General features: G+C 42.4%; 1 protein-coding gene across 7 annotated transcripts in view; it reads right to left on the reverse strand.

Moving 5' to 3' along the window:
- The window catches only part of LOC147106100 (ataxin-10-like), a 135755-nt gene that overhangs the window by 84324 nt on the left and 26161 nt on the right, over window positions 1-25270 (reverse strand). For all 7 annotated transcript variants that reach the window (XR_015081354.1, XR_015081355.1, XR_015081356.1 and 4 more), the window contains exons 4-5: window positions 19845-19941; window positions 7285-7452 (exon numbers count right to left, since the gene is read on the reverse strand). Coding sequence is in view for 4 of the 7 variants with exons in the window: in XM_086008859.1 (XP_085864985.1) it covers window positions 7285-7452; window positions 19845-19941 (265 nt within the window). In the remaining 3 variants the exon portion in view is untranslated. The remainder of the gene's footprint in view (window positions 1-7284; window positions 7453-19844; window positions 19942-25270) is intronic.

Consider the following 25270-nt stretch of genomic DNA (forward strand, 5'->3'; position numbering starts at 1 on the left):
CATTTATCCACCTGGTATTGCATCAGGAGGTATTTAAATATTATGGATATGGGAAATATAAATGATACAATACCAAGTGGATAAATGACAACTTTTACTTGGGTTCCTGTAAATTGGTTCCAATATCAATTTCTGGTCTGAACAGAGTTAGATAAACTCAGCCTGGGATGCATGAGGAGTGCAGCTACTGGCTTCAGCACCCCTGGGATGGGGGAAGACGAGGGAAATGGGGGTAGGGGGGAAAAGAGGAAAAAAAATAAAACATCAGCCAGGGTCGTCAATCCAGACTGTAATCTATTGAATCGTGCTGGAAAGTAGAAGTATGTGGATATCAGATCATGTTCGGCTATACCGTACATTTTTTTTATTCATACATGGGATGTGGGCGTCACTGGCAAGGCCAGTTTTTATTGCCCATCCCTAATTACCCTCGAGAAGGTGGTGTTGAACTGCCTTCTTGAATACAAATTTCGGAGGGCAGTTAAGAGTCAACCACATTGTTGTCTGGAGTCACATATAGGCCAGATCGGGTAAAGACAGCAGGTTTCCTTTCCCTAAATGACATTAGTGAACTTTACGGGTTTTTAATCCGGTAGTTTCATACTAGCTTTTTATTCTAGATTTATTTAATTGAATATAAATTTCCCAGCTGCCATGGTGGGATTTGAACTCGTGTCACCAGATCATTAGTCCAGGCCTCTGGATTACTAGTCCAGTAACATAACCACTATGCTACCGTACCCCGTAGATTTGACAAATAGCTTGCCGACAATGTCTCGCCTTAGAATTGAACACCGGCCATTTGGCGACATACTGCTGGAAACCCTGGAACTGTGTGCTGGCACGAGTTACCAATTTTAGAAAAGATGGGGGAGAAAATTGAAAAGTAAGAATGAGCAAGAGGTACTGGGAGTTAAGAGTAAGCAAGAAAACATCCCTTTTCAGCACCAAGCCTGAGAAATGCCACAGAGATGGTAGCTTCAATCTGGAGGCCAGATGTTTTAAAGAAAAAGTCACTTATTATTTATTTTAAACACTAAGTATAGGGGCATAGACAAATATCCAAGGATAACGGGAAATTACTGTCATAGCTTGAACTATTTCCCTTCAGTAATGTTAACCAAAACAAAAACTTATTAACCATAAAAGCTAAACAAGCACACATCAGAAACTGCAAAAATCATTTAACTAGGCAACAAAATCTGCCCAAGCAGTGTAACTGAAGCACAGCAACCATTTATTGCCTTGGTAACTGCAATATATAATCACTTAATTATACAGGAGCAAAGTGCTCTTTTTGGCACTTCTTTGTTGTAAAGCTATTAAATAGTTGAACCCTGGTTCAATAAGGAGTGTAGAAGAGCATGCCAGGAGCAGCAGCAGGCATACCTAAAAATGAGGTGCCAACCTGGGGAAGCTGCAACACAGGACTACATGCATGTTAAAAAGCAGAAGCACCATGCTATAGACAGGGCTAAGCGATCCCACAATCAACGGATCACATCAAAGTTCTGCAGTCCTGCCACATCCAGTCGTGAATGCTGGTGGACCATCAAACAACTAACGGGAGGAGGAGGCTGCATGAATCTCCCCATCCTCAATGATGGTGGAGCCCAGCACGTGAGTGCAAAAGACAAGGCTTCAACCAGCTTCAGCCAGAAGTGCCGAGTGGATGATCCATATCGGCCTCCACCTGAGGTCCCCACCATCACAGAAGCCAGTCTTCAGCCAATTCGAGTCACTCCGCGTGATATCAAGAAACGCCTGAGCGCACTGGATACAGCAAATGCTATGGGCCTCGACAACATCCCGGCTATCATGCTGAAGACCTGTGCTCCAGAACTAGCCCGCCTCTAGCCAAGCTGTTCCAGTGCAGTTACAACACTGGTGCCTATCCGACAATGTGAAATACTGCCCAGGTATGTCGTGTCCACAAAAAGCAGGACAAATCTAATCCAGCCAATTTCCGCCCCATCAGTCTACTCTCAATCATCAGCAAAGTGATGGAAGGTGTCATTGACAGTGCTATCAAGTGGCATTTACTCACCAATAACCTGCTCACTGATGCCCAGTTTAGGTTCCGCCAAGACCACTCGGCTCCCATCCTCATTACAGCGTTGGTCCAAACATGGACAAAGGAGCTGAATTCCAGAGGTGAGGGGAGTGTGACTACCCTTGACATCAAGGCAGCATTTGATCGAGTGTGGCATCAAGGAGCCCTAGTAAAACTGAAGTCAATGGGAATCGGGGGGGTAAGAGAAACTCTTCACTGGCGGGTGTCATATCTAGCATAAAGGAAGATGGTTGTGGTGGTTGGAGCTCAATCATCACAGCCCCAGAACATTGCGGCAGGAGTTCCTCAGGGCAGTGTCCTAGGCCCAACCATCTTCAGCTACTTCATTAATGACCTTCCCTTAAATATAAGGTCAGAAATGCGGATGTTCGCTAATGACTGCAGTGTGTTCAGTGCCATTCACAACTCCTCAGATAATGAAGCAGTCCATGCCCGCATGCAACAAGACCTGGACAACGTTCAGGCTTGGGCTGATAAGTGGCAGGTAACATTCGCACCACACAAGTGCCAGCCAATGACTATCTCTAACAAGCAAGAATCTAACCACCGCCCCGTGACATTCAACGGCATTACCATTGCCGAATCCCCCACCATCAACATCCTGGGGGGTCACCATTGACCAGAAACTTAACTGGACCAGCCACATAAACACTGTGGTAACAAGAGGTCAAGTCAAAGGCTAGGTATTCTGCGGCGAGTGACTCACCTCCTGACTCCCCAAAGCCTTTCCACCATCTATAAAGGCACAAGTAAGGTGCGTGATGGAATACTCTCCACTTGCCTGGATGAGTGCAGCCCGAACAACACTCAAGAAGCTCGACACCATCCAGGACAAAGCAGCCTGCTTGATTGGCACCCCATCCACCACCTTAAACATTCACTCCCTCCACCACCGGCATACCGTGGCTGCAGTGTGTATCATCTACAAGATGTACTGCAGCAACTCACCAAGGCTTCTTCGGCAGCACCTCCCAAACCCACGACCTCTTCCACCTAGAAGGACAAGGGCAGCAGGCGCATGGGAACACCACCACCTCCACGTTCCCCTCCAAGTCACACACCATCCTGACGTAGACCTGTATCGCCGTTCCTGGGTCAAAATCCTGGAACTCCCTACCTAACAGCACTGTGGGAGTACCTTCACCACATGGACTGCAGCGGTTCAAGAAGGCCACCAACTCGAGGACAATTGGGGATGGGCAATAAATGCTGGTCTTACCAGCGAAGCCCAGATCCCATGAGCAAATTTAAAAAAAAATAGGAACAGGAAACCACTGTTGCTGGTCAAAAATATTTTGTAGCTTTATTGTTAATGCATCTTTGTGAAATTAGTATTTTGTTACGGTATCCAAGTCAAATGCATGGAAAGGGTCTGTTTGTTGAAGTGGGTGTACAGTGAATGTATCCATGTACTAATACATATACACGATGACAGTTCTTTGAGGTCAGGGAAGCACCAATGCTCAATTCGGCACCAGAGTCCTGCACAACTTGTATCTGATTAGTTCAAGGGCCCAGTAATTTATGAAAGAAAAATGGTAATTTATCAAACTAGAAAAACACATAATTCTGTATCATTCATGATCTCCATGTCTGAAAAACTGATGTTGACCATGTCGTGACTATCTTCCTTGGGGGATCTTTAGGATTGGGGTGGCTCCAACGTGACATGCCTGCCAGTGGAAGACTGAGAACAAAGTCAAACCTCTGGGGCAAACTCAATCATCTGATACTTTAGCTAAGTGGGTCCCTAGTACAGTACCCCAGGGCACTGTTGATTGCCCAGCCAGCCTTGCTCATCAGCAGAACCTGCAGGGTAAACCTCTCATTGGCAGCTGGGATTTTTACCAGGCTGGACAAGCAGCAGGAAGCTTACTAGTCTTCTGTGCTGGTAAACTATGCAGTTTTAGCTGGTTAAACTACAGCAAAAACATTGTTCATACTTGGAGTTCTTAAACCATATCTCTCATCAACCTGTGCCTACATTCTTTGGATTTGTGTCAGTGGAATGTGCCTCTATAATTGGGCAAAATGTAACTCATTCTGTGGATTTCTCAGCAGCTTGATTTAGAGGCTTTTAAGTGAGGTGACGGGTTTTGTGTATATTAGACTGATCAAAAACTGAAAAAAGTACAGTACTTACATTTTTAATTCCAAATAAATTGATTGGAAAAACAGTCAGTCAGTCAGTCAGTCAGTCATTGTATAAGCCCCCCAAAAATAATTTAAATTGAATAATTTCACATTTTATTCCAGAGATCAAAAAGACAGCCTAACCACCGACTCAGTGGTGATAGTATACTAGCAAAAACTGATCAAAAGCCAAGCATGAAGAACCTAATTTTGAAAGCAGTATTAATACTTTTGATACAAAGGTTTTAATTTTACAAGTACTTGTATAGAAAAATAACTCAGGAAACAGCAACAGTACAGTTCCCATCTCATTATACTGCAGGTACTGGTTTGATACCGGTACCCACTTCAGAGTGGCGAGAGTCAGCAGTAGGAGTTATATTGTTGGCACCACCTTAAAAGCTTATGTAAAAATCCTAGGTGCTCTGACATAACACTTGGGAATGCACTATATCCATTATAGTGCAGTGGTTGCAAGCTCCAAGTGACATAATCAGCTCCTCACAATATCAAATTGGTGGCTTCATTCCCTGTAACTTTTGCAAATACATAAACTCCAGTATAACTTGGCCATTACTCAATGGAATAAAGTTTACCAAAAAGTTACAACAGAATATTAGTCGTGTGTTAGTCGACTTCTGTTCCTGAGCCCTGGCTGCAGAACAGAAGTCTACAGCTAATCCTAAAATCACAGCTCTGATCAGGAGGAAAGCAGCAACCATCACTTATAAACTAAAAGCAACACATACAAGTTTGCAGATAATAAACTTCAAAAGGGAGATCAGAGGAATACAAAACCATTGGTTGTTTTAACAAAATCTCAAACTTTTTTGTCTCTATATACCATAATTTAAATAAATGAACAACCATTTGATAAAAATAATGATAGCTCAATGCAACCAAATCAACAATAGCTTGATAAGAGAATTGTGCCAGTGTACTCAGTAGGCAAGTAGTGCTATATTTTGTACTAGGCTGCTTCCCAGAGCTGGCACAATACAGTACATGCTTTGTACCATTTTAAGGAAGCGGAGTTGAGAACTGTACAGGAATTTTAGAAATTGCTGAGCACATTGATGCCAAATGACTATCAGCAAGTTCTGGAATACAAAAAGAATTGATTCTAGAGAGTTACAATCGAGTCATTTTTTTTATCCACAGCCTTTCTCTGTTTAACATGATTCACCATGACAATGCATCTAAAATTTCACTGAATGGTGTTTAGATATGGTTTCTGGAAACATCCAAGATCATTACTGCTACAATACACATTGCTGAATCTAAATACTTGTGAATTCAATAATACAAAAGATGATGAATTATGAAAAAGGAAACTGATCCCTTTAATTACCTAATAGTAGAAGCCGAAATTGTCATAGAATTTTCCGACAGCTGAATAATTTCTTTGTAGATTAGGTTGATCCTAATTATGTATAAATATTTTGTTTCACACCTCTGTTTAAAAGGCTCTAGATTATCTATTTTCTTGTAATCAGGGCTTGCCTTATATAAAAAGTGTTTTTAATTTTTTCAAATCATAATAAAGTAATTTTCATTTTCACTTTTCCAGGTGCTGTTTTTTAAGTTACTTTTAAAGAATGGGGGAATGAATCTGCTAACTGAACCAGTCCTACCTGTTTCCAACTTTGCTGTTGTCACTATCGAGTGACCCTCACTGTATCTGCTACTGTACCATGTACTGCATGCACATGGTTAGAACACAGTAGAGTCTGCTCAGCCCACCCACATTCAATTGGAATACTACAGGAAACTTTCGATTAACCGGCCACTAAATAACCGGAACGCTCTATCCACCGGCAAAATTCAGGAGTCGGTTCAGATAACTTTTTACTTTTGGTTACTTTTTTTACTCCATTTGTGGCTGTGCAAGGGTGTAGCTGAAGCTGTTGCTAAGCTACAGAGACGCTTGCAACTGGTGCCGATTGTTTTGAAGCACAGGGTTTGTTGCTTTATACGAAGCTCTGAGCTCCGTATCTTTTACTATAGCGTTCGGTTATCCGGCATTGTTGATGGACCGGCACCAGGTCGGTCCCGTCCGTGCCGGATACCAGAAAGTTTCCTGTAGTAGGAAAGGAAAACTACTTGGAAGAGGGAAAAAATGTAATTATTTTGAATTGGTAACCAAGAATTGTACCAAAAAAGTCCAAATAATATAGCGCACCAAAAACTTGGATTAAAAAAATTTACAAGAAAATGTTGAAATACTAACAGAACACAATAAAACTTAATCAGAAAATAAAATCTTTTGGGCGTTGTATAGTTTAAACATAGCACACTCTGGATGAAAAGGGCATTTTCAGTTGGCAATTTCATGTTTCCATTCCTGCAATTTCAATGGCACAAAATCACACCTGATTTTGTTTGCTGCTCATTTTTCAGTTCTATAAAAAGTTTTAAAATATCAAAACTGGTGCTCCCTCAGTGGCTCAGTGCGCTTATCCGGCCACACACACCAGGAAAGTCTCCGGTTCGATTCCCGTTCTGTGCTAGGTTAGCCAAGGCACTATAATTACCCACGTCCCTGGGGGACAAATCAGCTACTATTCTCAATCCTATCGCTATCCAGTCACCCCTGCTTGCAAAGGGAACGTTATTGCGTGTTCGTGTATGCGCTGATGTCTTGAATGGATTCAGCTGTGATGCCCTCCACAGTTGACAAACTTATGGCATTCACTGTCCGGCATCAAACATGGAAAATGGTCTTTGCAGTGGTACTAGTAATGATACATACAAGAGAAAAAAAAACTTACTCCAGCGAGGAGTCAATGCCTTCAAGGGGGAAGAGAAAGAAATTGTCAAGGGGGGAAAAAATTTCAATTTAGGAACTCCAGCTCACTGAATGACAATACATGAATGCTCAAAACTCCAGTAACTGAAACCTGTAAGTATGTATGTTATTGATCAGTCCAGTACTCATTAAAGACAGAGCAAAATGAGCAAAGTAATGCTAATGCTTTAGGGGACAGAACTGTAAGCTACACGCAAGTTAAAAGGCTTGGGTCTTCTTGCTCAGGTGGTTGGGAGAAAATGTTAAATGTTTCTCAAAAAATACATACGCCCAGTCTAGTTCAGGTTCTTTCCTGCAGATCCCGACGACAGTTTCAGCCAGTTCAATCCCTTTCGTGTGGCTCAGTAGGTCAGCTGTCCTCTCCGCACTAAGGCAGGTGAACAGAACCATGCAGCAATAGGTAACAGCTTTCTTATCCCAATGATTCAGGTAATTCCTTAGGAGAGAATAAAAACCAGAAATTTGAGACACTGGTCCAGGAAATCAGTTTTAGCTGCATGTCCTGCTTGCCAAATATATTACAATATATCTATGTGACAGTAAATGAGTCCATGTTTTAAAAACAAGCAAACGAAACAGCAAAGAACCAACAAGATATTCGTTTCAATTAAATTAGAGTTTGAGATTTTTAAAAATCAATACCAAACTGAACATACAAGTCAAATAAAGTATAGTACACATTCAAAATTAATACAAACACCAAGATCTTCATAAATTACAATTAGAAATGTTTTTCTGCATTGCTAGAAGAAAATTATTTCTTGCTAAGACCACAGCTGTGAATCCCAAAACAAGTCTTTCAGAAAGTAACAAGGAAGACATTACAGAATAGAACACTACACTTAACTGGGTGAAAAAGTGTTGTTAGAAAAGGGTGGAGCAGCGGGAAAGGGAAATATTTTGGGTCAGCAAAACATGGGATTTTTTCACTCAAATTTGCTAACAATTTTTAGCAGGTACATAAAGTACAGAAATTTAAAGAGAGAAGACTTACAGGTTTTTTGAAAGTCATTTGACCTATGTTCAACAACAACTTGCACTGTTTTTCACGAAGTGGGTAGGGGTGTGAACCGGATACTGAACAGGAATTACAAAACTTGGCGGGGATGACCAAAGTCCCAAAGCAGTAGATTTAAGACATTTTTGAAGGTGCAGGTATCAGGGCAAATGGCTTTAGCAAGAAAATGTCAGCATGTCAGGGGTTAATGGCTGCAGGCTCTGCCATCAACAGTGGAGCAGTGAGGATGCATAGTAGGCCAGAAGCTGGAATGTACAGCCTGAGGAGCTTGCAGAGAAGGTGTGGCGTACTGTGACAAAAATGAAGCAGTTCTATCTTGTTTTAGTAGAGGCCCTGTTAATTCAGTCACTAGTCATAAGCCGAGCCTTTGGACTTCCGTTCATCACAATAATTCTGCAGCTGGCAATTTTTTTCAACCGCTCCCTCACCTCCACCTTCAATACCATTGTCCAAAACAAAACCTTTACACTCTCCCATCCCGGTCAATTCCCTGGTATGGCGATTTAGACAAGTTGAGTGAGGGGGCAAATACATGGCAGATGCAGTATACGTGGATAAATGTGAAGTTATCCACTTCGGTAGGAAAAACAGAAAGGCAGAGTATTATTTAAATGGTGATAGATTTGGAAATGCTGATGTACAGAGGGACCTGGGTGTCCTTGTACACCAGTCACTGAAAGCAAACATGCAGGTGCAGCAAGCAGTTCGGAAGGCAAATGGTATGTTGGCCTTCATTGCAAGAGGATTTGAGTACAGGAGCAAGGATGTCTTACTACAGTTATGGTGTGGAGATGCCGGAGTTGGACTGGGGTGGACAAATGTAAGAAGTCACACAACACCAGGTTATAGTCCAACAGCTTTATTTGAAATCACAAGCTTTCGGAGCGCTGCTCCTTCGTCAGGTGAAGTGGAGAAATGCATAAAGACACAGCTTATATAGTCAGAGAATAATGTCAGATGTTTACAGGTAATCTTGCCAACTGCCATTTATCACACCTCGGCAGAGAGATAATCACAGCAATCAAAGGTGTGAATGTGTCCAAACAGGCCAGTCAGGAAAACATTACATCAAAGAACAATGAGGTGGGGTCACAAGGGGTCAAATATTGCAGATGCTGGGGTCTGTATGAAAAACAAAAAAAGACAAAAAAAATGTTTTTTGTCTGTTTTTTTGTTTTTCATACAGACCCCAGCATCTGCAATATTTGACCCCTTGTGACCCCACCTCATTGTTCTTTGATGTAATGTTTTCCTGACTGGCCTGTTTGGACACCATCCACACCTTTGATTGCTGTGATTATCTCTCTGCCGAGGTGTGATAAATGGCAGTTGGCAAGATTACCTGTAAACATCGGACATTATTCTCTGACTATATAAGCTGTGTCTTTATGCATTTCTCCACTTCACCTGACGAAGGAGCAGCGCTCCGAAAGCTTGTGATTTCAAATAAAGCTGTTGGACTATAACCTGGTGTTGTGTGACTTCTTACATTACTACAGTTATACAGGGCCTTGGTGAGACCACACCTGGAGTACTGTGTGTAGTTTTGGTCTACTTACCTAAGAAAAGATATACTTGCCATAGAGGGAGTGCAGCGAAGGTTCACCAGACTGATTCCCGAGATGGCAGGACTGTCGTAAGAGGAGAGATTGGGTCGACTAGGCCTGTATTCACTAGAATTTAGAAGAATGGGAGAGGATCTCGTAGAAAAGTATAAGATTTTGACAGGGCTAGACAGACTGGGTGCAGGGAAGATGTTTCCCCTGGCTCTGGGGGCTCTAGAACGAGGGGCCTCAGTCTCAGGATAGAGGGTAGGACATTTAGGACGGAGATGAGAAATTTCTTCACTCACTCAGAGGGTGGTGAACCTGTGGAATTCTCTACCACAGACAGCTGTGGAGGTCAAGTCACTGAATATATTTAAGGAGAGATAGATAGATTTCTCGACACAAAAGGCATTAAGGGGTATGGGGAGAGAGCAGGAATATGGTATTGAGATAGAGGATCAGCCATGATCATATTGAATGGTGGAGCAGGTTCGAAGGGCTGAATGGCCGACTCCTGCTCCTATGTTTCTATGGCCCCCCTTTCTTTGTTCCCTCAAGTCCAAGGGGCGCAGATGTGAGTGTAACTGACACAACAGATTTAGCTATCCATCAACAGAACTGGCTGAACCACGTCAAATGCAATCGGGCCTCACTCCCCTCTGCCAAAACCACCTACTGGTCCAGGATCATCCTGAAGAGTAAAGAGGACCACGGCTTCTTTACTCCCTAGACGGAGCCAAGGCGGGTGGATGGTGTTAGGATACAGATCAGCCATAATCTCCTTGAATGGTGGAAAAGGCTCAAGGGGCTGAATGGTATACACCTGTTCCCATGTACCTCCAATGCAAGGAGCTCGTGGACTTCATTAAGATGGAGACCATCCATTCAGCTGCCGCTGCCGCTTCCCCCTTCCCCAGCAAGCCAAGCCTTCCCAAGCCAGGAACCCAATGCCTCTCTCTGGTTTCTCCCCCACCTCCCCTCATGCACTCTCCAAGCTCATGTTGTCGGAGATCCAACCCCTGCTCTCTTGACCGCATTCCGAATAAACTGAGCGTACTGAGCTTAAATAAAGGAGACTATGAAGGTATGAGAGTAGAATTGACTAAAGTGGACTGGGAAAACAGATTAAAGTGTAAGACGGTACAAGAGCAGTGGTCTACATTCAAGGAGATATTTCACATCTTTCGAGATAAATATATTCCACTGAGGAAAAAGGGGAGTAAAAGAAAAGACAGCCATCCGTGGCTTAGTAAAGTAATAAAGGATAGTATTCGACTGAAAACAAGGGCATATAAATTAGCCAAATCTAGTGGGAGGATAGAAGGTAAAAGCCAGCAAACAATAACAAAGATTAATTAAGAAAGGGAAGATAGATTATGAAAGTAAACTAGCAAAAAATATAAAAACAGATAGCAAGAGTTTCTACAGCTATATAAAAAGAAAAAGGGTGGCTAAAGTGAACGTTGGTCCCTTAGAGGATGAGACCGGGAAACTAGTGGTGGGGAACATGGAGATGGCAAAGACGCTGAACAAATATTTTGTATCAGTCTTTACAGTAGAGGACACTAAAAATATCCCAACACTGGACAAACAGGGGGCAATGGGGGGGGAGGAGCTAAACATGATTAAAATCACTAAGGAGGTGGTACTCGGTAAAATAATGGGACTTAAGGCGGATAAATCCCCCGGACCTGATGGCCTACATCCTAGGGTCTTGAGAGAAGTGGCAGTAGGGATTGTGGATGCATTGGTGATTATTTTCCAAAACTCCCTGGACTCAGAAAAGGTCCGGGCAGATTGGAAAACTGCTAATGTAACACCCTTATTTAAGAAGGGAAGTAGACAAAAAGCTGGAAACTATAGACCAGTTAGCCTAACATCTGTGGCTGGCAAAATGTTGGAGTCCATTATTAAGGAAACAGTAACAGATCATTTGGATAAACATAATTTAATAGGACAGAGTCAGCATGGTTTTATGAAGGGGAAGTCATGTTTGACAAATTTGCTCGAATTCTTTGAGGACGTAACATACAGGGTGGATAAAGGGGAACCAGTGTATTTGGACTTCCAAAAGGCATTTGACAAGGTTCCACACAAAAGATTACTGATCAAGATAAAAAATCATGGGATTGGGGGTAATATACTGGCATGGGTGGAAGATTGGCTATCTAACAGAAAACAGAAAGTTGGAATAAATGGTTCGTTCTCGGGCTGGCAATCAGTAACTAGTAGTGTTCCGCAGGGGTCAGTGCTGGGACCCCAACTCTTTACAATCTATATTAACGATTTGGAGGAAGGGACCGAGTGCAACATATCCAAGTTTGCCGACGATACAAAGATGGGAGGGAAAGCAGTGAGTGAGGAGGACATAAAAAACCTGCAAAAGGACATAGACAGGCTAAGTGAGTGGGCAGAGATTTGGCAGATGGAATATAATATTGGAAAGTGCGAGGTTATGCACTTTGGCAGAAAAAAATCAAAGAGCAAGTTATCATCTAAATGGAGAGAAACTGCAAAGTGCTACAGTACAAAGGGATCTGGGGGTCCTGGTGCATGAAACACAAAAAGTTAGTATGCAGGTGCAGCAGGTGATCAGGAAGGCCAATGGAATCTTGGCTTTTATTGCAAGGGGGATGGAGTATAAAAGCAGGGAAGTCTTGCTGCAGTTATACAGGGTATTGGTGAGGCCACACCTGGAATACTGCGTGCAGTTTTGGTTTCCATATTTAAGAAAAGATATACTTGCTCTCGAGGCGGTTCAGAGAAGGTTCACTCGGTTGATTCCGGAGATGAGGGTGTTGACATATGAGGAAAGGTTGAGTAGGTTGGGCCTCTACTCATTGGAATTTAGAAGAATGAGAGGCGATCTTATCGAAACATATAAGATTGTGAGGGGGCTTGATCGGGTGGATGCGGTGAGGATGTTTCCACTGATGGGTGAGACGAGAACTAGGGGGCATAGTCTTAGAATAAGGGGCTGCCCTTTCAAAACTGAGATGAGGAGAAACTTCTTCACTCAGAGGGTAGTAAATCTATGGAATTTGCTACCCCAGAGAGCTGTGGAAGCTGCAACATTAAATAAATTTAAAACGGAGATAGACAGTTTCCTAGCAGATAAGGGAATTAGGGGTTACGGGGAGAGGGCAGGGAAGTGGACGCGAGTCTAGATTCGGATCAGCCATGATCCTATTGAATGGCGGAGCAGGCCCGAGGGGCCGTATGACCTACTCCTGCTCCTACTTCTTATGTTCTTACTATAGACAATCCAACTTCTCTTCCTGGCCCCCATGCTAGCTGACATTATAAAAAGTTCCCTCTCCTCAGGTACTGTCCCCCTCCATTTCAAACCCACCAACCCCCACCCCGTCATCACCTTCCCCCGCCTCAAAAAAAACCAAACATCGATCTCGCTGCCCTGGTAAACTACAGCCTCATCTCCAACCTCCCTTTCATCTCCAAAGTCCTTGAACATGTCGTCATCTCCCAAATCCATTTCCACCTTTCCTTAACTCCATGTTCGAAGCGCTCCAATCAGATTTTCGCCCCTGTCACAGCACCTTAACATTCCCAATCAAAGTCACAAATTATATCCTCTGTGCCCGTGACACATTATCTCTTTGTCCTCTCTGCAGCTTTTGACATAGTCTAACACACCATCCTCCTCCAATGCCTCTCCACTGTTGTCCAACGCAGTGAGACTACCCTTGCTTCAGCTCAATGGGACTACCTTTACTCTAGCAATGGCTTCCCTTTCGCGTCCCTGCACCCATACAAGTTCCCAGGGATCCATCCTTGCCCCTCCTCTCCTCATATACATGTTGCAGCTTGGCAACATCATCCAGTCACGGGGTCAGCTTCCACATGTATGCTGAGGACAACCAGCTCCAACTCATCTTCAACCCACAAGACAAACTTTGAGAAGGGCATTCAACAAGTTGAGCCCTGAGGCAACAAAATAGATGAATAATGGTTTCAGCAGTGGAAGGAATAAGATGGTGCAAAGACAGGCAATAGCATAGAGCTGGAAGAATACGGTCTTTAAAATGGATAGGTATGGGTTGTAGTAAAGAGTTGGACGGTGTCAGAATATATAAAGAAACTGACCCTATGTCTGTGGAGATCGTTTCCAAGGGAAATTATGCAATAGAAGGGGCAAAAAATGGAACCATGAGCTATCCCAGAGATAACTGTGTGAGGGGGGAGAAGCTGTTACTGGAGCTACGCTGGCTTTGTTGGGACAAGGAGGAGTGGAACCAGGCGAGGGCTGAAGGTGGTTCACAAATGATGGGGGCAGAATAGAGTGAGCAACTGCATCAAACCCTGCAGAGGGATCCAGGAGAGCAAAGAGGGCAAGTGGGCCATTAATGCAATCACAGATAATGTCAGTAATGACCGACGAAAGCAGTCTCTGCACCACAGGCAGGGAGGAAATCAGATTGTAGGGTTTCAAAAAGGAAATTTTGGGATAGATGGGCATGGATTATGCCATTAAAAATGGGGATGGGCTACCTGTGGTTTGATGTACAGCCTCTTGATTTTTTTTATAAAAAAGTAGTCCAGGCAAAAACCTGATAAAGGAACAAGGACTGTGCCAAGTGGCAATGGATCTTACAAATGGATCTGGTGACAGGTGACCTGAAGTATTATTGGCAAATGAAAAAAACGGCTTAAATTTACATAAATCTTTATTCTTATAATGTGCCAGAATTCAAATAATTATGCACTTGACCTCCAAGGGAAGCAGGGTCAAAGATTATAAGTACTATAAATTTGAGAAAAATAGTATTTTGACACAATTTTAGATGATTTCTTCAAATAATCCGGTCCAAAAGCCAAACAAAAGAGGGCAGATCTGCAAGACCTTGTAACTCACTAGCTCAACATGCTGAAACTGAAAGCAAGGAGACAACCTACAATATAAAAAGCCATATGACAACAAAAGTTCTAAAAGGAGCACTTAACACAACAGTTCCAAGACTGTTGAAGATGTGGATCCCTCCTATATAGGTAAAATCCTCTTATCCCCTGCGATATCATAAGAACAGGAGTAGGCCATTCAGCCACTCAAGCCTGCTCCGCCATTCAATAAGATCATGGTTGATCTTCTACCTCATCTCCACTTTCCTGCACTATCCCCATATCCCTTGATTCCCTTAATATCCAAAAATCTATCGATCTCTGTCTTGAATATACTCAGTGACTGAGCCTCCACAGCTCTCTGGGGTAGAGAATTCCAAAGATTCACCACCCTCTGAGTGAAGAAATTTCTCCTCATCTCAGTCCTAAATGGTCGACCCCTTATTCCGAGACTGTGACCCCTGGTTCTAGACTCCCCAGCCAGGGGAAACATCCTCCCTGCATCTACCCTGTCAAGCCCTGAAAGAATTTTGTATGTTTCAATGAGATCACCTCACATTCTTCTAAACTCCAGAGAATATAGACCTAGTCTATTCAATCTCTCCGCATAGGACAATCTTCCCTCAAGCCAGGAATCAGTCTGGTGAACCTTTGTTGCACTCCCGCTATGGCTAGTATACCAAAACTGTACACAATACTCCAGGTGTGGTCTCACCAGGGCCCTACATAATTGCAGTAAGACGTCTTTACTCTTATGCTCCAATCCTCTTATAATAAAAGCCAACATACCATTTGCTTTTTTAATTACTTGCTGTACCTGCATGTTAACTTTCAGTGATTCGTGTACAAGGATACCCAGATCCCTCTGAACACCAACATTTCCCAATCTCACATCATTTAAAAAATGCTCTGCTTTTCTCATTTTTCCTACCAAAGTGGATAACTTCATATTTCTCCACATTATATTCCATTTGCCATGTTCTTGCCCACTCACTTAGTCTGTTTATATCACCTTGAAGCCTCTTTACATGCATCCTCATAAAATTTACATTCGCACCCAGCTTTGTATCAGCAGCAAGCTTGGATATACAGGTTATTAATCCCTTATCCGAAACCCTTGGGGCCAGATGTGTTTCAGAATTCGGAATTTTTCGGATTTCAGAACGGTAGGGGTATCTGCAGCTCTTTTTGACATTTTCAGTGAAATTAAACTCAAAATAACAAAAAATATCAGAGCAGCAGCAGACGCACGTGTGACTGGTAGCAGCGCTGAAACACAACTGACACCTCACACCTGCGTGGGTCAAGCATCGGCCGGGTCGGGTCATGTTTGGCGCCACTCGGGTCATGTCGTGCACACGAGTGACGCTCCACAAAAAACTTTCGGTTTTCAGAGCTTTTCGAATTTCAGAATTGCGTCCAAATCATTGATACAGATTGTGAATAGCTGGGGCCCAAGCACTGATCCTTGCGGTACTCCACTAGTTACGGTCTGCCAACACGAAAATGACCCGTTTATTCCTACTCTCTGTTTTCTGTCCATTAACCAATCCTCAATCCATGCTAGTATATTACGCCCAATCCCATGAGCCCCAATTTTATTTAATAACCTCTTGTGTGGCACCTTATCGAATGCCTTCTGAAAATCCAAATACACCACATCCACTGGTTCTCCCTTATCTATTCTGCTAGTTACAACCTCAAAAAACTCCTCTTCTTCTTCTTAGGCAGTCCCTTGGAACGGAGGATGACTTGCTTCCACACTAAAAATGAGTTCTCAGGTGACTGATGAGTCCAATGCGGGACCTACAGTCTCTGTCACAGGTGGGGCAGATGGCGATTGAAGGGGCAGGTGGGTGGGGTGCTTGGGTTGACATGTGCTCCTTCTGCTGTTTGCGCTTGGCTTCCACTTGCTCCCGGTGAAGAGACTTGAGGTGTTCGGCGCCTTCCCGGATGCTTCTCCTCCACTTTGTGCGGTCTTGGGCCAGGGATTCCCAGGTGTTGGTGGGGATGTTGCACTTTTTCAAGGAGGCTTTGAGGGTGTCCTTGAAGCGTTTCCTCTGCCCACCTGGGGCTCTCTTGCTGTGTCGGAGCTCCGAGTAGAGCGCTTGTTTTGAGAGTCTCGTATCGGACATGCGGCCCGTCCATCGGAGCTGATCGAGCGTGGTTAAAGCTTCGATGCTGGGGATTTTGGCCTGAGCGAGAACACTGATGTTGGCGCGCCTATCCTGCCAATGGATTTGCAGGATCGTGCAGAGGCAGCGTTGGTGGTACCTCTCCAATGCTTTGAGGTGCCTGCTGCACATGGTCCATGTCTCTGAAGCATACAGGAGGGCGGGTACCACTACTGCTCTGTAGACCATGAGCTTGGTGCTGGGTTTGAGGTCCTGGTCTTCAAACTCTCTCTCCCTCAGGCGACCGAAAACTCTAATAGGTCCGTCAAACACTATTTCCCTTTCATAAATCTGTGTTGACTCTGCCCAATCCTATTATTATTTTCTAAATGCCCTGTTACCACATCCTTAATAGATTCGAGCATTTTCCCTACTACTGATGTCAGGCTAACTGGTCTGTAGTTCCCTGTTTTCTCTCTCCCCCCTTTCTTAAATAGTGGGGTTACATTTGCTACCTTCCAATCCGCAGGAACAAAAATCTATGGAATTTTGGAAGATGACAGCCACTGCATCCACTATCTCTATAGCCACCTCTTTCAAAACCCTAGCATGTAGGACATCAGGTCCAGGGGATTTATCGGCTTTCAGTCCCATTAATTTCTCCAGTACTTTTTTTTTACTAATACTAATTTCTTTCAGTTCCTCATTCTCGCTAGACCTTTGGTTCTCCACTATTTCTGGGAGGTTTTTTTTTTTTGCGTCTTCTTCTGTAAAGACAGACACAAAGTATTTGTTTAATTTCTCTTCCATTTCCTTATTCCCCATTATAATTTCTCCTGTCTCAGCCTGTAAGGGACCCATATTTACTTGCGCTAATCTTTTCCTTTTTACATACCTATAGAAGCATTTACAGTCTTTTTATGTCTCTCGCTAGTTTACTCTCATTCTATTTTCCCTTTCTTTATCAATTTCTTGGTCCTCCTTTGCTGAATTCTAAAATCCTCCCAATCCTCAGACTTACTACTCTTTTTGGCAACATTATAAGCCTCTTCCTTTGATCTAATACTATCTTTAACTTCTCTTGATAGCCACGGTTGGACCACTTTTCCTGTGGGGTTTTTGTGCCTTAAAAGGAATGTATATTTGTTGTAAATTATGTATTAATTCTTTAAATGCTAACCATTGCTTGTCTACCGTCATACCTTTTAATGTAGTTTCCCAATCTACTTTAGCCAACTGGCCCCTCATACCTACGTAGTTTGCTTTGTTTAGATTTAAGACCCTAGTTTCGGATTTAACTAAATCACTTTCAAACTCAATATAAAATTCTATCATATTATGGTCACTCTTCCCTAAGAGCCCCTTTACTGTAAGGTTAATAATTAACCCTTTCTCATTGCACAATACTAGACCTAAAATAGCCTGTTCCCTAGTTGGTTCCTCAACATACTGATCTAGAAAACTATCTTGTATACATTCCATGAATTTGTCCTCCACACTATTACTGCAAAGTTGGTTTCCCAGTCTATATGTAGATTAAAGTCCCCCATTGCATTACCCTTGTTACATGTGCCTCTAATTTACTGATTTATACTCTGCCCTACATTACAACTACTGTTTGGGGGCCTATAAACAACTCCCACCCATCATCTGGCAGAGTCTTACTCTAGCCCTGGAATGATTTCTATGTTCTAAAGCAAGAGAGAGAATGTGGAGCATTTCAGAAAGGTAACCCACCACCGCTGTCCCCCCTGACCACTCGCCCAAAAAGACAGATAACAAAGGCTTCTGGACGTTCTAGTCTTCAGGTGTTAGAACCAACTTGGCAGAAAATGTTCTTTACATAGTGTTTCTTCATTTTTTTTCTGCACATAGGTTTTAGATTCTTTAACATGGGCATAATGTCAAATTTGCATACAAATCGGTTATTAGTCTCAGCTTGGATCTGAATCTTCAGAAGATGGAGCCATGACGATGCAAAGATCTCCCATCACTTTGAAACATCTAAATATTGGAAGTAAGTGCTTTAATATTCTTGGTTTAACAAGCTGCTCACCAACTCAGTTAGGAAGCTAAATAACTACCAGACTGTTCAAGACTCAAATACATTTTTGCTAATCATAAGACATACAACTGATGCTCTCAAATTGAAGTCTCAATATTAACAATATGCTTGTGTTGAACAAATCTCTTAAAGATTTGAATGTCAAAGACTGAATTACATTAAGTTGAAGTGTGTGAAGTTAAACCATCTCAATTTCAAGAATCAGTTCATTTTTTTCCTTACAGGCCCTTCTGGGAAGAAATGCTGTACCAGTGATTTGCCCCCTTAGCCAATGGTTTATCCCAAGACAGATGGAACATAAACAAATAGCTGAGAACACTTAAATGGCCCAATTATTTAAATGTTTTCTGTCTCAAATCCATAACCCTGCATATAACCTCTTCTTGGTAAAACAACAAAGCATTTATTTTACACTTAAAAATATGTTATTTTGGGATGTTGAGCTTTGGGGTACTGTTGTGGTGGGATGCAAGTTTGCTGCACCTGACCACTGAACTCCTCCGCTCAACTACAGTTAGGTGTTGAACAGAGAACGGGGGTGGAAAGAGAAGAATAAATCAGGGGGTGAATAGAGCCTGCATTGCTGTTGAACACCTGTCTGCAGACACAGAAACCTCTGAGCAGGTGACCCATCTATCCTTTCAGCAAGATAATATGTGGCCCCCAGGCAAGATGGAAACATTTTACAGCTTCAAACGAAAAAAAGTGAACTGTTTGAGAACCTGTGCAATGTGTTCCTAAGCACTGATGTCTCTTACCTTGATGAGCAAGATAAGTTGTTCCAGGCCAACTTGAACAACCTACCACCATCCAGTCTCAAATCTAGAAGGCCATTTTGGGCCGTCGCCGAAGCCCTTCAGCAATTTCCCCTCAGCCTTCACGACCAATGGTGAAATGCCCGGAAGAACTGCGACATATCAAATGGGTTTCTTAGAGGACCCCACAGTTCAACCTGAAGGATCAAACCTTCCTCGCAAACAGTGGACAACTATCAACCGCCTCAGAACCGAGATATCCACGCTGTTACACCGGAAGCTTTGGCCTGGATATCTGACTTGGATATTGGCATTTGATTTGTTTTTTGCTACTACCATACAAAAAAAGAACACCTTTATGAGCAAAACAAAATACATGAAATGGGCTGTTTGATATCCCACACTGGAACGAACAAACAATCTGGATCAACTGATCATCCATTTACATAAATAAATCTGGTGCAACACTCACAGGAAAAGATCCGGAAAAGCATTTTTCCAAACGATGCTCTTCGACTCCTCATTGCCAGCTACAAGGTTGCCAAGGAACTGAAGGCCACACTGAAAAGCTAAGCAAAACAAGATGACATTTTTTAGAACAAATTTCTGAAATACAAATTCTCTCCTAAAGTAACCAAATTGTATATTAACAAGGACTCTCAAAACAACTGACATGACTGAAGAAGTATGTTAAATATTCAAAAATCAACTATACCAGAAAAATATGCATAAGAGATCAGCAAAATATGATAATTTAGAAACCGCACTGATTAAACTGTTGTTCGTGTGAAAAATTCCTATCAGCTAATGAAATCTTCACTTTATTTGTTCAAGCACTAAGAATATGTGAATCACTTTTGTCCTTAGCAATTTCAAAGTGTGTTCAAGCAGCTAGGTTGTTTTATTTATACATATACAAGGGGAAAGAAAAACAAGGCTTTTCCTCTCTGCTCAATTCTTTGGTCTTCTACCGCAAACTAATTGTGGGCTGGCCCGAGAGAGAGAGAAAGGATGGATAATGTGCACCAGGTTTTTATCATTGCTGCCCTGAAATGGACTGCCAGGAAGCATGTGAGCATGCCAAATGTGAATTTCAAATCACTGTCTTGAGGCTCAGAACTCAGTATACAACAGTGGTCTTCAAATCTTTTCTGTGTTAGATTGCCTGTAATAATTGATGCATTCTCCAGGACCCTTTACTCTAACTTCCCAAAGACTGTGCCACCTATCCAAAGGAAAACAGAAACATTTTTATCAGTAGACAGTATAAATAGCATATTAGCAAGTCAAAAAATGCAGAAATCAGGTGACAAACTGACAGAAATCAGATAACATCACAGACCCCTGGATCCCATCGCCGACCCTCGAGAGTTCAAGGACCCCAATTTGAAAACCAATGGTGTACAAAGCATCGAAAGCATTGTTCGCGACACCCAGATCACTGATAACAATGAGAGATCTGAAATTTGCAAATCCATTCTAATTTCTTTTCCAAAGTAAACTAACTCTTTGACACTTGGCATTTTAAACATTTAAAACAGGTTGGATATCAAAGTGCAGTATCCAAATTCGGCTGAGTGCTTCAGTTTCCTCCAAAATGGAAAGGGGAGGGGGAAGGAGAAGAAAATCAGAGCCAGTGTCATTCTTCCAACTAGCTAGCAACAGATTCAGAGTAGTTATAGCAGAAGCCTAGTAACAGCTGACCAACAACATTCTCAAGTGGAAAACAGAATGAAGCCAATTGTAGCCCAAAACAGCAATCCTGGCTACAGCCAAGTCTGAAGTCCAGACTGCCCTGCTCTACCATCTGAAAGAGGACAATGAAGACCTGGGAACCTCACAGAAAAGAGAGAAAGCAAAATTTACAACATTTAAAAATCAAACAATAACAGTTAGTTATAGTACATGAGCTAACAGAGTATATTTAATAGGTGTTAAAAATGCATGATCGCTGCATGTATTTGCAGCACTTGCAGTTTTTCTTTGAAGTTCCTTGCTCTTTAATGACATGGATTGTCTGCTATAGTTCATTGAATTGCTTTTCTGTGACTACAGAGAAGCATTGGTCTCCATGTCTATCAATTACAAACAAAAGAAAACATCTCTAGTTTAGGACATATTCAGTGAATTTTCAGATCAGCAGGATTTGGCAAATGGGGACTGGGAAACTGGGTGGGCAGTGCTCTCGCTTGGTCACTGTCTAACCTGGACTGGGAAACTGGGTGGGCAGTGCTCTCGCTTGGTCACTGTCTAACCCGGACTGGGAAACTGGGTGGGCAGTGCTCTCGCTTGGTCACTGTCTAACCCGGACTGGGAAACTGGGTGGGCAGTGCTCTCGCTTGGTCACTGTCTAACCCAGACTGGGAAACTGGGTGGGCAGTGCTCTCGCTTGGTCACTGTCTAACCCGGACTGGGAAACTGGGTGGCAGTGCTCTCGCTTGGTCACTGTCTAACCCGGACTGGGAAACTGGGTGGGCAGTGCTCTCGCTTGGTCACTGTCTAACCCGGACTGGGAAACTGGGTGGGCAGTGCTCTCGCTTGGTCACTGTCTAACCCGGACTGGGAAACTGGGTGGGCAGTGCTCTCGCTTGGTCACTGTCTAACCCAGACTGGGAAACTGGGTGGGCAGTGCTCTCGCTTGGTCACTGTCTAACCTGCACAGCAATTAAGTTTCCTCTGGGGCTTTACACCTGTTGAATTTACTCCTGCTCCTTTGGAGTGGGAGCCAAATTATGCATGCATCACTATGCAGAGGCTACAAACAAGCTCATTGGGTGGTACTTTGGCCCCTATTAATCTAGGGCCAATGTCCCAATTTAAAGGAACTGAAGAAAGTCGATTTTATTTTATTTTTCATTTAATATTTAATGTACTTTCCCTATTTTTTGTGGATCATAAGAAAAGCAACAGAATCATTGTTACCAATATCAGAGAAACTGACTGTACCAAGAGTTAAACACAACAGGAAGACCCTTAAAGAATACAAGATCTAGAAAGGCTCTCTTACAATATCAACATTCACACCATCTTAGGCTACACCACCGCATCGAACTAAAAGCTACACCATGTACCATTGGAAAGTTACTGTTACCCTACTGCTGGGAGATGCTAGCGTATCTAGTGTTAAAAAAACCAAAAAGCTAACAATTTGTACCCTTATACACAGCCAATTTCCAGAGTCAGGTCCAATATCCCGCCACTCCTGTTTTCCACCAGAACTGTGCACAGACCCAAGAATTATCCCTATTGTTCCTTAGTTAAAGGCCTCTTTCAAATCTGGCCACACAGCACACGAAGAGCGAATCACCTGTACAATGAAACATGAACTGCTGAAATCAGATATGGACACAATCATTGCAATGCCCAAAATAGACTGAAGAGATCAAGGTGATGCAATATCACCAAGTTCAAATAGGCTCCCAGGCAGGGCCTGCAAAACCTGTTGAGATGATTTCTCGTTCTGCATGCAAACAGAATCTAGGTTTCTTTCAGAAAATGCATACAACCGAGATTGGCAGCACACCGCGTATGAATTATATGAATAATAAAGCAAGATTCTCTAAGCCTTCCTTTCAAGTTCCTCCTTTTCCTTTTAGCCCTTGTATGAAAAGTAGAACATCTAACTTCCCTTTCTGCTAATTTTATCCTCTCTACACATTGTTGACTCCTTATTGGGGTAGTTTCACAGACACCAGTCACTCTACATTGCCTCTTATTGCCCATTATTCATGAACAAACATTGTTGGCAGGCTATTGAACTATACAGGATATCACAGCAAGCCCAATCCTGTCCTCACACACATGCACTTCTGGCAGGGCTTGCTGGTTGGTGATTAAAAGCAGGCATACTGGTTGATTTTCATCTCCCTAACCCAGCAGTGCCATAGCCAGAATGTTTTTTCCTTAGAATAGAGTCAGTACTCCTGATAAATTATTTAAAAAAAGGAAATTAGAGTTACTTGAAAAAAAGGAATATTAAAGGGGCAGGAGAGTTTGTTTGGTTAGATGCATTGTGGAGAAAATCACCAGCACAAACTTAATAAACTAAATGGCCTGTTTCTGCACTGTAGCATTCTAGAACTGTATGATTGTTAATCGTCAGGAGAGAGGCCTTCTTGGTTTCAAATTTTACAACCAGTTTGTATACTTATGTAATAGCTGTTATCATTCTCATTACTGCATTTTGCATTTACTTAAATCAGAGACCTTGCCTTCTTCACCACCGTGAATCATATACTAAATACTACTGCAACTGTTTTGCTTGGACTAAGATCTGTCTAGACAACAGTACCACTTGAATCCATACTGCAACAGCTGAGAAATAAAAACTATACTGTCTCCAGCATTTTAAAAAACTACAGTAAATAAAAATAATTACAGTTTATGGAGTTCCAGTAATTTTAGTGCACTTGTTATTGCTTTAAGATTGCCCCACTTCCAATGATTAAACCTAAAACATGTGGTGAATTTCTACTGATCAGCTGAGTACAAATCCTTCTAGTAAAACCACCCCTGTAACAAGACCACCAAACCTCAATTCAATAACTAGAGCAATGCCAATAAAAAATTTGATGTGGATAATGGAAAGATGTTTATCATACATTTGCAGATAGTTTAGCAGAATCCAGAGATTCAGCTGGCCCAAAGGCACAAATTCCAGGTGGGATCCTTTATTCCAAGAAAAAAAAAATCTGGGAAGCTACAGTGAGTCACAGACATATCTAGGAAGGTATGACCCAGGTGAAGTCTACTTGGTTCATGCTCTCAAATTTACTTCCAGAGAATACATTTTCTTTCAAGGTTATCAGGTTGGTTTCCAATATAGTGAAAAGGACTGTGGACGAGTTTCCATCATCAATATACTTTGAGGGCTAATTTAACCTAGCAATCATCTCAGGCATCAAGGTTGGAGAAGAGTTCTAGACTATCAAGGTAACTGCCCAGTTTCCTTGCGTGCAACAGTGAAATAGCCATTGTGGTTTGTTCAGGAACATTCCGGAGACTCTAGCTATGAGCAATGTGGTTAACTTCATTCTTAAAGGAATAAATCACCAGGAAACTGAGATTATAGTAGGGGCATACAATGTTGGGGGGGGGGGGGGTGGTGGTGGTGAGAGGAGGTGCTAATTCTTGCTTCTTCTGAACCCCTTGCAAAAGGTACAAAATAATATAGTTGTTACAGTGAGCAAGATGAACAGACTTTGGTACAACAGAGAGATGTAGCAATGCAAGGCAGGGCAATGCTACCGATGAGCACTTTTGTGAACTGATGAAAGCATTCTGTACTGTTGGCATGTTCCCTGATGCGTTTATCACAATTTGGAAGTATGCAAGTCCCGTTGATGCAATGTAAACATGGAGTTGCTCTTTTTTGCACCAATCAGATGAATGATAAACACACAGAATAATTTGAGACAAGAAAAGGTGTATGCCAAGGATACAGTGTTTCATCGTGTCTCTTCAACCTCTGTAGTAAAATGTTCATATGAGACACTACTTGACAACATGAGAACAGAACCCATGCTTAGATCTGAAGGAAGGAAAGTCCATAATCTATGACAGGCTCATGACCAGTTTCATCAGTAGTTATCATCAAATGTAGGGAGAGAGTGTGGGCAGAAACTCCTTAAACTAAATTTCAAGATGATTCAAAAATATTGAACCTACCAGGTAGACAATCTACTTCATTCATAAACTACCTGCAATCCAAAAGTAATACTAGCAGCAGTGCAATTTCCCATAGAAGAAACCCAATCTCACACAAAAGAGGTTCAAATGGTGGGTAAATTAAACTGCAAAACACTAAATTGAGGTCCCAAATGGGAATCAAGGGCATCTTAAATTAGCACAATTCCCAAATGGCTTACATAAAACAAGATATCAACAATGCCAACATCA

The sequence above is a fragment of the Somniosus microcephalus genome, chromosome 16, assembly GCF_052327205.1.
Source record: "Somniosus microcephalus isolate GS21.2 chromosome 16, FLI_Smic_1.0, whole genome shotgun sequence".
Lineage (NCBI taxonomy): Eukaryota > Metazoa > Chordata > Chondrichthyes > Squaliformes > Somniosidae > Somniosus > Somniosus microcephalus.